Source organism: Chaetodon trifascialis, chromosome 17, assembly GCF_039877785.1.
Source record: "Chaetodon trifascialis isolate fChaTrf1 chromosome 17, fChaTrf1.hap1, whole genome shotgun sequence".
NCBI lineage: Eukaryota > Metazoa > Chordata > Actinopteri > Chaetodontiformes > Chaetodontidae > Chaetodon > Chaetodon trifascialis.
Genome location: NC_092072.1, coordinates 5,716,680 through 5,729,257, shown reverse-complemented (window position 1 = coordinate 5,729,257; position 12,578 = coordinate 5,716,680). Strand labels below are relative to the sequence as shown.

At 42.3% G+C, this 12,578-nt stretch overlaps 2 protein-coding genes across 5 annotated transcripts; one reads left to right on the top strand and one right to left on the bottom strand.

The window, feature by feature from the left end:
* Positions 1–4,928: 4,928 nt before the first annotated feature.
* On the bottom strand, positions 4,929–9,041 carry meaf6 (MYST/Esa1-associated factor 6). 4 transcript variants are annotated; one of them, XM_070985371.1, is made up of 8 exons: positions 8,886–9,041; positions 8,175–8,290; positions 7,809–7,896; positions 7,648–7,693; positions 7,348–7,540; positions 6,202–6,231; positions 5,645–5,678; positions 4,929–5,388 (listed from the first exon to the last, which is right to left on the bottom strand). In XM_070985371.1, exons 1-8 carry the CDS (start codon positions 8,973–8,975, stop codon positions 5,374–5,376), a joined length of 612 nt encoding a protein of 203 aa, XP_070841472.1. In that variant the 5' UTR covers positions 8,976–9,041; the 3' UTR covers positions 4,929–5,373. The 4 variants fall into 4 exon arrangements, with proteins under 4 accessions (XP_070841472.1, XP_070841474.1, XP_070841473.1 ...); XM_070985372.1 differs by having other exon boundaries at positions 5,247–5,368; positions 5,627–5,678; XM_070985373.1 differs by lacking the exon at positions 6,202–6,231.
* Positions 9,042–9,112: 71 nt separating this feature from the next.
* Positions 9,113–12,058, top strand: stpg1 (sperm-tail PG-rich repeat containing 1). The gene is made up of 8 exons (XM_070985369.1): positions 9,113–9,246; positions 9,325–9,452; positions 9,546–9,647; positions 9,852–10,031; positions 10,136–10,244; positions 10,384–10,552; positions 10,640–10,830; positions 11,832–12,058. The coding sequence occupies exons 1-8, from the start codon at positions 9,216–9,218 to the stop codon at positions 11,903–11,905; spliced, it is 984 nt and encodes a 327-aa protein (XP_070841470.1). The 5' UTR covers positions 9,113–9,215; the 3' UTR covers positions 11,906–12,058.
* Positions 12,059–12,578: the final 520 nt, after the last annotated feature.

The following is a 12,578-nucleotide window of genomic DNA, read 5'->3' as shown; positions in this document are numbered from 1 at the left end:
AGTACATTCCTGTGACTTCCTGCTTTTGATCATCATTTATGAGCGAGTGTAAAAGTGTTGACTTGCTGCAACAAGCCTGTTTTTTACACGCTATTAAAATCTTATCACAAGATTCACTCCAGATGAAAAATAAAAGCTCCATGTGGTGCTGTTATTTGTTTGAGCTTTTCCCATGACTCTTCCTGAAATATTTTTGACCTTGTTTGCGGGGATGAAGGAGAGCAGTCTTGTTTGGTCCCAGGAGGAGGAGGAGGAGGAGGAAGGATGGGGGTCGAAGCTCCTCAGTGAATATTTAAGATTTCACGTCATCCCGCTCAGCCTCTGAGGGGCCAGGGACTCACATTCAGCTGGATCCCACTGGTGGAGGCTGTTAAAGTAATTAGGCGACATTACTGTGACCGACAGACCACAGAAGAAGGATGGGGACTACGCCTCGCACGAGACCCTCCAGCTTCTGCAGTATTTGGACTGAATGTTTCTTTAAGTCATCTAAGGTCCTTGTGCTGTGTTTACTATAAGCGGGAATTCACATTTGAGCCTTTGCCAGCTCAGTGCGCTCTGTTTGTGTGTGTTTTACCCTGTTGAAAGTTGTGAATGATGTGGACTTCTCTAAAGAGGGTCAGTTCATGTGAATTACCAAAACACATTTGTGGTTTCTGGCCAAGCTGATCATTGTGGTTGTAGTTCCCTGGTTTTCAGATATCCATCCTCTCTCTCTCTCTGCCTCTCTAGCAATATGATGGAAGTGAACTGTGTGCTGTGGTTTAATCAGTTTTCTTCTTCAGCACTCGTTTTGTCCTGTGGATTTCTTCAAAGTTGTGAGCATCACAAAGGAAATTCGATAAACCTCCACTGGTTTAGAGGAGTGGCAGGAACTTCAGATAAACCCGCAGCAAAACTTCCTGCTGGTCAGATACCACATGGACTTTATCCAGTGGCCCCAAAAGCTGAACCAACATGGACGAGACGTCCTTGGAGAGATCAGAGGAGCGGAAATGGGAACTTCTACGATTCTGTGACAACTGGGAAAACTGGATCTGCTGAGGAAGATCGTATGATCAATCAAAAGCTGCAGAACAGCTGCTGAATGTAGCCTGTGGAGGTGATCGCTTTGGCAACTGATAAAACTGATAGGAATGCATGTTTTTGGCTAATCCAGTGAACTGAACACCTCGTCAATAATAACAATATTGCCATAAACCAATCCTGGTTATTGATCTGTAGCATTGCCCACAGTGCACCCAGTAATATCAAAGCAATAGTTTCAGCCTTTGCTAAAAGTAAATGGAAATAGAATTTTTGGATTTTTCTTTTTGCTTGCACTTCAGAGGAAATAGTCGTTTTATTAAGTATAAGTGGTGATTTGGAAAACTGTGTTTTCTTGTGTGCTGTGGAGAGGTGTGGTTCTTTGTTTCCTGTCTATTTTCTGTCTTTTTTGGCAGAGGCTGGACGTGGTTCTCCAGGTGGCTCCAACTCAGCTGGGACTCGTCACAATCAAGCACAGCATAAAGACTGTGGACTGCAGAGGACTTGTTGTCAGATTGCTTCTGCTGCTTAGCGGAGTTGGCTGTTTGTCAGTGCTACCTGCGAGTATTAGTGTATTTTACCAGTGCCTGATCTGTGTCTTTTTCCAGTTTGCTCAGTGAGTTCTCCTGCACCGATCGCCAGCTCTAGTGCCACCACGCCTCCCAGACTCTTGCCTCCACCTACCTCAGACCTCATGCCCTCAACCATCACTACTTTGCTTCACCTGTGCCTCCACTACCACGTGCCCTCAGCCGACTCACACCACCTGAGCTCTGTGCACTCAAGCATATCTCTGAACTGTTCTCCACTTCAGTACCTCGTGCCTCACCTGCTGCTCTCAGGACTTCCCAGCTACATGTTTCCTGTGTACTTCCTGAGACTTGTTCATCTCTTTAGCTTCAGGTCCTAAAAAAACTGAAGTTACTTTTTAAGACTCTGCTGTACATCTTAACTGTATTTCAGGAGAGTTGAACAGAAATATAAACTCAGTTCTGATATTTAATCATCGTCTGACTGGTCTTCATCAGGGAATGTAACAACACCACCAGAAATGACGAACAGCACAGTCGAGTAGAAAAGCTCCATTTCCAGTAAAAGGTCAGCAGGGTTGAAATGAAGTTTTTCTGCACTTCTTCAGTCTCTTGTTGAAGGAATCATTATTCAAAGCTGCTGTTTTTTCATAGTGGGGCCGACACTTAGCTGAGCACACATGCTGGTTTTCAACAACAAGTTCATTCATTAGGATGAGGAAGCCTCCCCGGAGAGCCGTGGTAATCCACTTTTGGACACTGACCATCACAAATGAAACATTTGCATGTTAAGAGTCAAACTCCAGAGCGTTTGGCAGCAAATCAGATTTCTTTTAAGGCCTAGACTACAGTTTGCACTTTCTAATCTGGACTCAAAAAGAAGAATGGCCCTAACGCCATACAGTTGAGTCATTTAAGTTAAACTTCAGGAATCCTGTTTGGCTCCAAACAGCTCAATTAAACTTCGCCTTGGTCAACGCTTTGCAGATAATTTCCTGAAGTGACAGGAAATGAGACAAAGATTTGCTGTTAAGTGGTGAAACACACAGTGTGCATTCATACCTCATTACTCACACACCCCAAAGTTAAATGTGTGGAATGCACTCTGGTGTGAGTGTGAGTTTCCAGCCAGATTGCATTACGTCGTAGGTGATGTTGAGCAGCTTGAATGTGACTGGTGAGTGAGTCATAGGCTGACATGTAACCTGGTCTCAGCCACAGCCTCTACAGTATCTATGTGTCGGATGGCTGGTGAAGACGTGGGAGGAGACGGGGAAATAATGCCGCTGGGAGAAAAAATGTGAAGTATGTCTCCGACCTGTGTTAATGCTCAATGCACTGTCATTAGTTCTGAATCACAAACAGGTAAAGAAGTGAAGGCCACACTGATACCTACCTGTGAAGTAAGGGGGTGGGAAGCATTCACAGCACCCCCTTCAAAATGATATCTGCCTCTGGGAGCAATAAAGTAGTGAAAAGAGTGAAATACAAGCATAAACAATCTACAGCGGTCCTAGCGGCTGACCCTAATAAGCATGAATATTCCACTAATATATCTGTTAACGTGCGGCTGTGCACACTGCGATTAACAGCCACAGCCTCCCTCTTCCATTCATCCAACCACCTTGTTGAAAAGGTCAGTGTTGTGATACTTGAGCACATTAAAAACCTGTTTGAGCCTGTCTTTCATGTTTAAAAGTAGGTGTATTTCATTTCTTTGGTGTATGCATCTCTGTGCCAGCAAATTCTGAATGTGCTGTATACATGCCCAAAGAATGATCCTAAAACAGGAATAATCCCACATATTAAATGGAAAATGTGCCATTGGAAACAAGGCCTACTTTGTAGTTACACTGCTAGCATGGCTAAATACTGATCATAATGCTAAATGGAGCAGAAAAACAAAAAGCAGTCATTGTGTCATACATACCAGATGAAATGTGACTCTGGGATGGAGCAGCATGAAACCAAAGAGTGCATTCCAGGGATGGACTCTTCCCAGTCAGTCCCTCCATCATATGTGTTTGTCAGCAGCTCTGGATCCTCAGGACGTTCGTCTCCATCCCCCCATGTGGCGATGTTTCAGGCCAGTTGTGACTGATGGTGCTACTCGATGCAAAACCCAAGCCCTTCCAGTTGTGAGTTAGTCTAAGCAGGATTTAAAATATGTTTTTGATCCAAATATCCAAATAGGGATGGATCGAGCGAGGGCCCACTAAAACAGCCTTAGAGGCAAAGTGTGACATTTTGGGAAATATGCTGATTCACTTTCTTGCTGAGAGTTTGATAAGAAGACGAATACCACTTATACTCATTTCTGTCCATTAAATATGAAACTACAGCCAGCAAGTGGTTAGCTTAGTTTAGCATATCACACTCCATTGCAATCAATACACCAATATTAAAACCATATATATATATATATATATATATATATATATATATATTGAAAGCTCATCCTTTCAAAATTGTTTTACCTGGAAACTTCTACAATACTTTACCTCACCGACAGGAGATATTTAGAGTTAATTTCATTGTCTTTTTGCTTTTATTTTTAATGTTTCTACACCAGCATGGGTCCTTCTGTGCCTTTGTGTTTTGTGAAGAATGTTGTACTAATGTTTTTGTATGATAGGCGCTATTTAGCTGTTTCCATTACTGTATTGTCTGTACTTAGTCATTAGCGTAATGTGTACTATTGTTACAATTATGTGATGCCCACATGCACTCAATAAAAAAGGCGAATTATTGTGTAGAATTTGTACAATCTTGACAGCAAGCATAATTGTCCAATCTGAACAAGTGGATAAACCTTCTGTCATTGTTTCAACGCTGTAGCCATCCATGTTTTGGCGCCCCCTAGTGATAGCTTTGGACACTGCAGCCTGATTACATAAAGATTAAAAACAAGTTAAAAGATGCAACTTTCAAACATCTGTTGACCAAACTGTATCAAAGACACAACTTTTAATGTATTTTCGTCATCTACAGACAGCACAGCGTAAACAGCCTGGTGCTGTCAGCAGCTCGTGCTCCGAGATGCCCGTTTACTTTAGTAACTATTCTCAGAAAACAAACAGAGAACTGTCAGAAGGGAATGTGCTAGCTATTCTCTACATTAGTTAGGTAAACACAGAGTATATTTGGACTCTTCCATAAAATAACTTTTCATGGACTGTATGTGTGGGAACTCCATCCAAAAATTGGTCAGTTTCAAAGTTTCACTGGCATGCATCTACCAACAAGAAACAAAGATTTCAGTAATTCAGCCAATTCACAACATCCACCAACCCCTCAGCTGCTGTGATGACTGATGCAAAGCACTGCCTTCACGAACCGCTCCAGAGATTTAAATAAAAAGCCAAAACACGATCACGTTGCTGGTATTTTATTATTTTTTTGAAAAACAAACCACGTAATAAAAGAATCCGGGTTTTGGGGCGTTAGATGACTATGTGACGCTTAACAAAAAGCAAAAACTTCTTTCTTACAATGGCAAACGTGGAAATTAACTACATAATAAATACAATCTTTTTTAACACTATACAAGATGGTGTGTTACTGGAGGTGGGCCTCATCAGGTCTCGAGTAACATGCACAACCATATTTCTGCTTAACTGGTCAGTCAAAACATTAACCGTGACCAAAGATAGGTGGAAGGGGGAATGTTTCAAGCAATGCACAAAGTACAGGCTGAAATATGACAACTCGAACAACAATAACAACAAAAAAAGGCATAAAAAGTTCACAAAGCCCATAAAATTTGTGTTTCTCTTCACGAATCCTCATGTGTGTCCAGGCGTTCCAGTCCTCTTTGTTAAGTTGAATAATCCTGCAGGACGACAGAGGACGAACAATGAGGAAAATCACTGAGGCAAAGACGGTGATCAGTCACAGATGCAAGCATCAATCAGCAGCTTAACTGATCACTGAATGACCGTTTGAGTCACGTCTAAGAGAAATGCCAAGTATGCACCATTTCCACCTTTCAAAACGTGAGAACTGAATGCTTTTCTTTGTCACACATGAACATAATCGTAAAAACAAGCAGTTTCAGACAAATAAATAACAAAAAAAACTCAACTTACAGCTCTCGGTTTCTTGTTAACCTTCATGTCAAATCTGCAAGAAAACAAATCAAGGCTGCATTAGACACCAACAGATCATAAACATGGGTTTGATGTTAATTATGGGGGAAAATAAAAAGTGGTATCACTACTGTATCATGAAGAAGCCTAAAAACAAGCCCATAACAAGAACACTAAATGAGCATGTGTTTGTTCTTGTTTGTTCACAAATCTGTAGCCAACCCAGCACCTGACAAGACCAGCAATAGTTCATTGATTTGTTGGAAATGTGGAAGCACACTTGAAAAGGAACCTGGGGTAAGAAAGATATGAAAGCACCCCAGAAACAAGCAGGAATATCTAATGAAGCTGAGAGTGCTGGATGCTGATGTGCGTTCAAAATGAAAGAGAGACGTGTTGGACATGCAGTACGACTGAATCACTAGCAGGCTTAAACTCAAACTCTAGGCCAACAGGAGCAGACAGAGAGCAGGAAAAACGGTGGAGGAGTTGAGGATGGGGTTTACAGCAGGCAGGATGTTAACACCACAGGAGCAGGAAGTAAAATTCGGACTTACTCAAAGTCATAATCAAACATGGCAGAAGGACTGGGGGGTCAGCATTAGGGGAAGGAAGAAAGCAGCAGCTGTTAGTTTACCAACCTGAGTCTAAAGCCCTACGTCTACACAAAACTGCAGTCCAGACTTTACAGAGTGAGAGAACCACTTGTTCACAGCGTGTCAGGTGGAGCACCTGCTGTGTTAATACGTGGTTAGAACAGTGAAGCCTGAGTCAGGACAAACAGGTCGACATTAAACAGGAGGCTAACACAGCGACGCTGAACGCTGCCAAGAAACTAATTAGTCCTTCTTTGTTTTGTGAAAGTGTAAACAACAAGTCTACTTAACAAACCAGTTATTTGTTGGTTGTCATTTCACCATAATAAGACAAAGGGGGTGAGGATTATCTTATCCTTATTAAGAGTGTCTCAGGGAGACCATCTTATATTCAGCCCACTACGGTATGTTTCTCTTACACAAAATAATGTTGATTTTTCCAGACTTCGCTCTAATGATTGCACTCTGTTTAAAATACCTGACACACCCCTCTGGGTTTCTAGACATCTGTGAAATGACACAAACTGGAAAAAGAAAAATCACTCTTTGGTTGAAGTGCTCAAAAATTAGTGTTGAATTAATGTCTAAAGCCAGATTTTATCCAGGACAAAAACTGTTTCTCTGCTATGTATATGTGTAACTGACTTTCAAATTGGCCAAGAAAGTACTGCTGTGACAGCAGGATGTAAAAAGAGTTCATTTATATACACCATACACCACAAGCTACAGGGACTCAGTGTCATAAGGACAGACTGACATGTGGTCAAGAGGAGCCTGGGATTGAAATGCCAACCCTAACACTACCCGGTCTCCGTATCTCCAGCTGATTTATCTGGTTCAAAGTCTGGCTGAATCTGACAAAAAGCAGCCTAAATACAACTCTGAGTTTCCACAGCTGAACATCTGACTTGTTGTAACATTCAGTCTGCTGTCAGGAAGAGTTTAATCTAAATCAGACAAAACCATGGCATCAAAATAAGGCAAGGGGATGAGGAAATCTTGTTGCATGTATACATGGATTTTACAATAACCAGGTTTTACTACACTTCATGTAAATATGTCGCCCATCTTCCAGCTGATACACAGTCTTGTGTCTCGATTGTGTACCTGTGTCTGTTTTTGTTCTTCCTCTTCTTGTGGCTACCATGATGGCTGCCTGAGGAAGACGAGGAAGCAGCCTTCTGAGGCTTTAGGTCCTGCAGCGTTGAGTCCACGTCTTCTGTATCCTCCTGGCTGGGCTCGTTCTCTTGGTTCTGGAGGTCTGGAGAAGCGTCACTTTCTGTACCGCTGCCTGCCTCACCTGACGCAAACAACAGCACCAACACAATGTCAGAAAGCACAAAGGCGTAAGATGGACGAACTCTTTTTAACACTGCTTGGTTTGAGAAAGTTACAGACACAACTCACGTTTTTCATTCATGTGATCTGGTATCCCTCCGAGTGCACAAACTGCCTGCAAATCAAAAGAGAGGGTGCAGTCACATTAGCAGTTCTTTTCTTGTCTTGTCATGCAGCAAATGAGAAAATAATGTACTGTGTGGAGAAAGTCCAGTGAGAGTTGGACTTACTGCAACTGATGTGACTGATGACTTGCTGAACAAACGCTCTGCCTCCTTGAATTTCCTATTCCGTCTATCGGTCTTACTATTGGAGTTCCTGATAAAATTACAGAAATATGGTTAGGTAAGTAAGTCATGCCAGTAGATCCCCCTAAATCCTCCACACGGCACCGTTAATTCCATGACACTTCAACAGCATTGAACCACTTCTTAAGCTTCAAAGAAAAGAAAATAACGAGTCAGGTTTCATGTAATAAAAAAGCATAGAAACAGCTTGACCTTGTTTATTTTGAGTTGGTTTTGCTCTTGTGATAGCTGTAAGGTATTCAAACGTTCCCTTATCTTCTCCTCTTCTGTACACCATCTAACACTTACTTTTGGTTGGTGAGGTATCGGTCCCATCCTCTGATGATGTTGCCATACATCTGAGTATCTTCTAGGTAGCTGCCTTCAAATGCATATATTTGTCTTTCCAAGTTCACCAGTGTCTCCTGGGACAGAGAAGAAAAGATATTAAACTTGAATTAATTTTGAAAAGTGTGTACAGATGATCAGAAGGATGTGTTTGGTTTATAATCCTGCCTTAAATGTTTAGAACCTAAATAACTGATGGCTTGCTATACTATCGCGAGATCTACCGTTACTTGGTGTAGCCGGGCGGCTACAATGCAACTTAGCTATGCTAGCTAGCAGCACACACGGCGAACAACGCTGCAGCTATAAAACGTATTTAAAAAGCAAGTTAAATTTGGTTGCTGTTATCAAAAATGACCATCAGAGACGACGCCAGGCAGCTAGATAACCGTTAATAACGTTAACTTTACGGCTCTCTCACGTAATTGTCGGTACAGAAACGTTAGCTCTCTGGCTAAGTTAGCAGGAACAACCCACCACTGGAGGGAACTGTGCAGGAGCAAACCGGGAGAGAGCCAACAAGCAAGTGCTATCATTAGCTTAGCACTTAGCAAGGCCCCAGTTAGCAACCGCCGAACGCTGAGGTTTAAGTTAGAGACAGCTGTAATTCTGAATGGCGAAGCGCTTATTGTCGCTTTCCGTTTCGACAATATTGCGGCAACGTGTACTTACAGCTAGTTCTTGTTTCCTCTTCACTAGTTCAGCGAGCTCCCGGCGGGTGTCCGGGATCTGCGGCGGGGTCGCCTTCGCATGCATCGCCATGATGGATGTAGCTATCTAGAAACAAAACAGAGGCGGGTTGGTATGGGTTGGTATTTAGCGCCTGATAAACCACCATTTTGCCGATAGGTGGCGCTAAAAGACAACAGGACGTGAGATCGACCTCACTCTGTTATTACGTCGCCATAGAAACATGTTCAGAGAGGAAACAGAGGTTTTTTTTATGGCTTCAGATTTACTGACTTCAACAGTAGTTAACTTTGCGTGATATCCAACTGAACCATGGGCAACATGTACCGAGGATCCCATAAAAGTGAGTCTAAATGAAAACATTATTTCATTTTTTTTTAGCTTAAAAACATGTGACTCAATTGTTCTTTTGATCTCAAAGCAGATGAGATTCCATCTTACGCCGTTTCATCTTCAGTAACAACAAAATACCAAAGAGCGACGACAAGAAATCATGAAAAGAAGGGCTTTTCGTCCCAAGCTCAGAGATTCCCTTCACAAGTCTGTCTGGTAGGAAATCCGTCTCACCTGACATCCCTGTGAATGATCAGCTAAAGAGAACCAGCAATGCGACATCATTGTGATGATGTGTATTTGTTTCAGAATGAAAATCCAGGACCTGGCAGCTATGGCTGTACCTCCAGCGTTGAAATCACAAGTCCTTCCTTCTCAAAGAAAGGCACAACAGGCTTCGTTGCATCCAAGGTCAGGTCCCAGAGTCATTGCACTGATTTCCGAAAATACCTCAACAGCTGTGGAACAGCTAGCTCGTGGTCCACAGAGGATGCATCCTACTGTCTTTGACCATCCCCTGACTTTTTCTGTAGCACCAGCAGGTCAAAGTTCGTACTGTGAAATATGTCAGCATAAATTGTTAAACTGTCTTTGTCATATCATCCTCTCCAACAGGCTTCCCGGGCTACCAGAAACCCACAGAGAGGCACTCCAGGGCCGAATGCATACAACCTGCAGAGCTCCCTCAGAGACAAGTATGACTTCAACACTGGAGTCTCCAGGGTGTTCAGGCTGCCCGTGGCTGTGCAGCTGGATGGTCCGAAGCACGAAACTCCAGCGCCGAATCAATATGATGTATGTGTGTGAATTATGCCAGTTGCTTTTAAAGACGGTTTTCTGAGACTGTGTTGTGCATCCTGTTGTTAATGTGTAGTTTTTTGTTTCTTCTGTATGGACAGGTCCGTTGTGGTAGTAGACAGAGACTCTCCTCAGTGGTTGGTACATCAGCTTTCCTGTCAAAATCTGGACGAGGCTCTTTTTACCCAAGCAGAAATGTGCCATCACCATGTAACTACCTCTATCTCTCCAAGTTCTCTATGTGCATTCATGCATAATCTCAGTTTATAGGTTTTCTTTTGAGTTACATCTTTGTTATTCTTGCAGCAATCGTATTTTATTTTAACCTCACATCATGAATTTGTTCAAGGCCACTATGAAGTGAACGACAGTGTGACAAAGCACGGCTGCAAGGCCGTTTTGTCACCCTTCAAATCAAAAACCCAGAGAATCCCTGCTCCAGTGGACCAACATGTACCAGGTCCAGGGGCCTACAGTCCCCATCAGACCCCTGCACTGGTGAAGAGGACCATTCTGCCGTGAGTAAACACACAGTATTCATGGTTTGGGTTTGTGTTACCCAGTTGTTTCTTTTTGATGTGTAAAAATGTTCATTCTGTTTCAAGGAGGGGATATTATTTGGCAATATCAGCACCTCCTCTGATGGTTCCTAAGGACCCTCCCTTGCCAGGCCCTGGGCAGTACGACATAGGAAATGATAACAGGCGGTCTAAGCATCACATGCCCACTGCTGCATTTGCATCCAGAACTCTAAGAATACCCCAGAACTCACAGGCTGACATGAGGCCAGGTCCAGGTAATAAAAAAACATGCATTTTACTGGATATTTGGTTGATTTTTTTCTTATTTCTCTGACAAATATAGGTTATATGATGGTTTGCACATTGTAGCCACAGGCTAATTTGTACATCTTTAAATAAGCATTGAGACTAGGTATGCAGTAAATGTGCATCCCTACTCTGGGAGCTGAGTGTGGTAAATGTAGGAAATTGCTGACTTAAGTATATGTAAATGAGGCAGGGTAAGGGAAAGTAGGTTTGCATAAAAATTTAATGACAACATTTCATCATAAAGTAACTCCAAGAATCTGTTTAGGATTTTTGCTTTAACCCCGTCAGTCCCACTTTTTAAATCTCATGCTTTATCTACATTTCAATAGTTAGAACTAAATGGCTATCCAAAAAATGGAAAAAACAATGTTTGCCTCTGTTATTTATTAGCTATGATGCTTTTGTAAATAACTTACGGTCTAGGTTGTGACCCTGACGCCTGTAAAGTCAGAAGGGTTAATGAGGTTTTAGTGGAGTACTTTGGCTTTAGCGTTTCTTTCACTTGTGGTATTTATTGTTATGATGATGTGCTGAGAGTGATTTGCTGTCAGCCGCACCACAAACCTCACAGATTTCACTGATTAGTAACTTGTAATTAGTAACACAAGTAGCACAAAAATGCATTTTTGGCCTGCTGGCTGAATGGGTAAATTCTCTACTTACATAAAGCTGTGTGATACGTTCATCTCTGTCTCTTATCACCGGAAAGCAAGAGAGAAGAGCAACTGGTCGCTGTCCTATTACATGAAATTCAACTTGATTTAAACTTTCAGACAAAAGTCTAACTCGTGCATTCAGTGCATGACTCATTTTTGGTGTTAGTTGCTCAGCTCGTCCAGGTGTCTGATGTTTTTGAACAGTTGTTTGCATTAGCAATAACATATTCAGTCTTAATTTGAGTATTTCAGTTGCTCATACAGTTGCAGGTATGAAAGCCTGAAGTTAAACTTTCTCTCCATCTTTCCAGGTTTCTATGATCCACTGATTTTGCCAAAGCGATCCTTCTTCTACAATGACTCCAGAGTCTGGGTTCCTGTATGAAGCTTAGAAGGAAAACTGCACTGCAGATATGTAAACTGCTCACACACACAAGCTACGATCATCTGTACCAAAATGCTTCTATGCACGGTGTCTGTATTTAAATATGTATGGGTCCATATATCTCTGACTTTTTTTAGATCAGTATTCGTTGAGAAAAAAAGATGAAAATGAAACGTTTAACCATTTAATTTCTATTTCTTTGTTTAAGTTGGCCAATGAGATGTTAGTCTGTTTGGAAGATGAGTCATATTCAGTAATGGTGATGTAAAACAATGCCAAAACTCTTGAAAAGCCATATGTTTCATCCTCACCCCAGTTTCCCGATGCTCTAAGCTGGAGCTGATATAGCAGCAAGTGTTGCTGCAGTCCCCAGCAGCTGCTGGTCCAGCCAGTGGTACGCCACAGTAACAGCTGAGAGCTCGAGATGACACCACTGCGCCAACTGCTAGAGGGCAGGCAGAGGGGTGGAGTGTGGCTCTGTATGTGAGCAATGTGACTGACTGGGCATGATGCAGGGATGGCGTTTAACCCGAGAGACAAATGGACACAAAGGTCACTCCCTTTATCAGATGCTGGATTGTTGCCGCAGGACTCTTCTGATCCCACTTTTGTGTCGTTTTAAAGGTCCTACATGCGTGATTAAGGGGATTTATTGGCAGAAATGAAATATAAT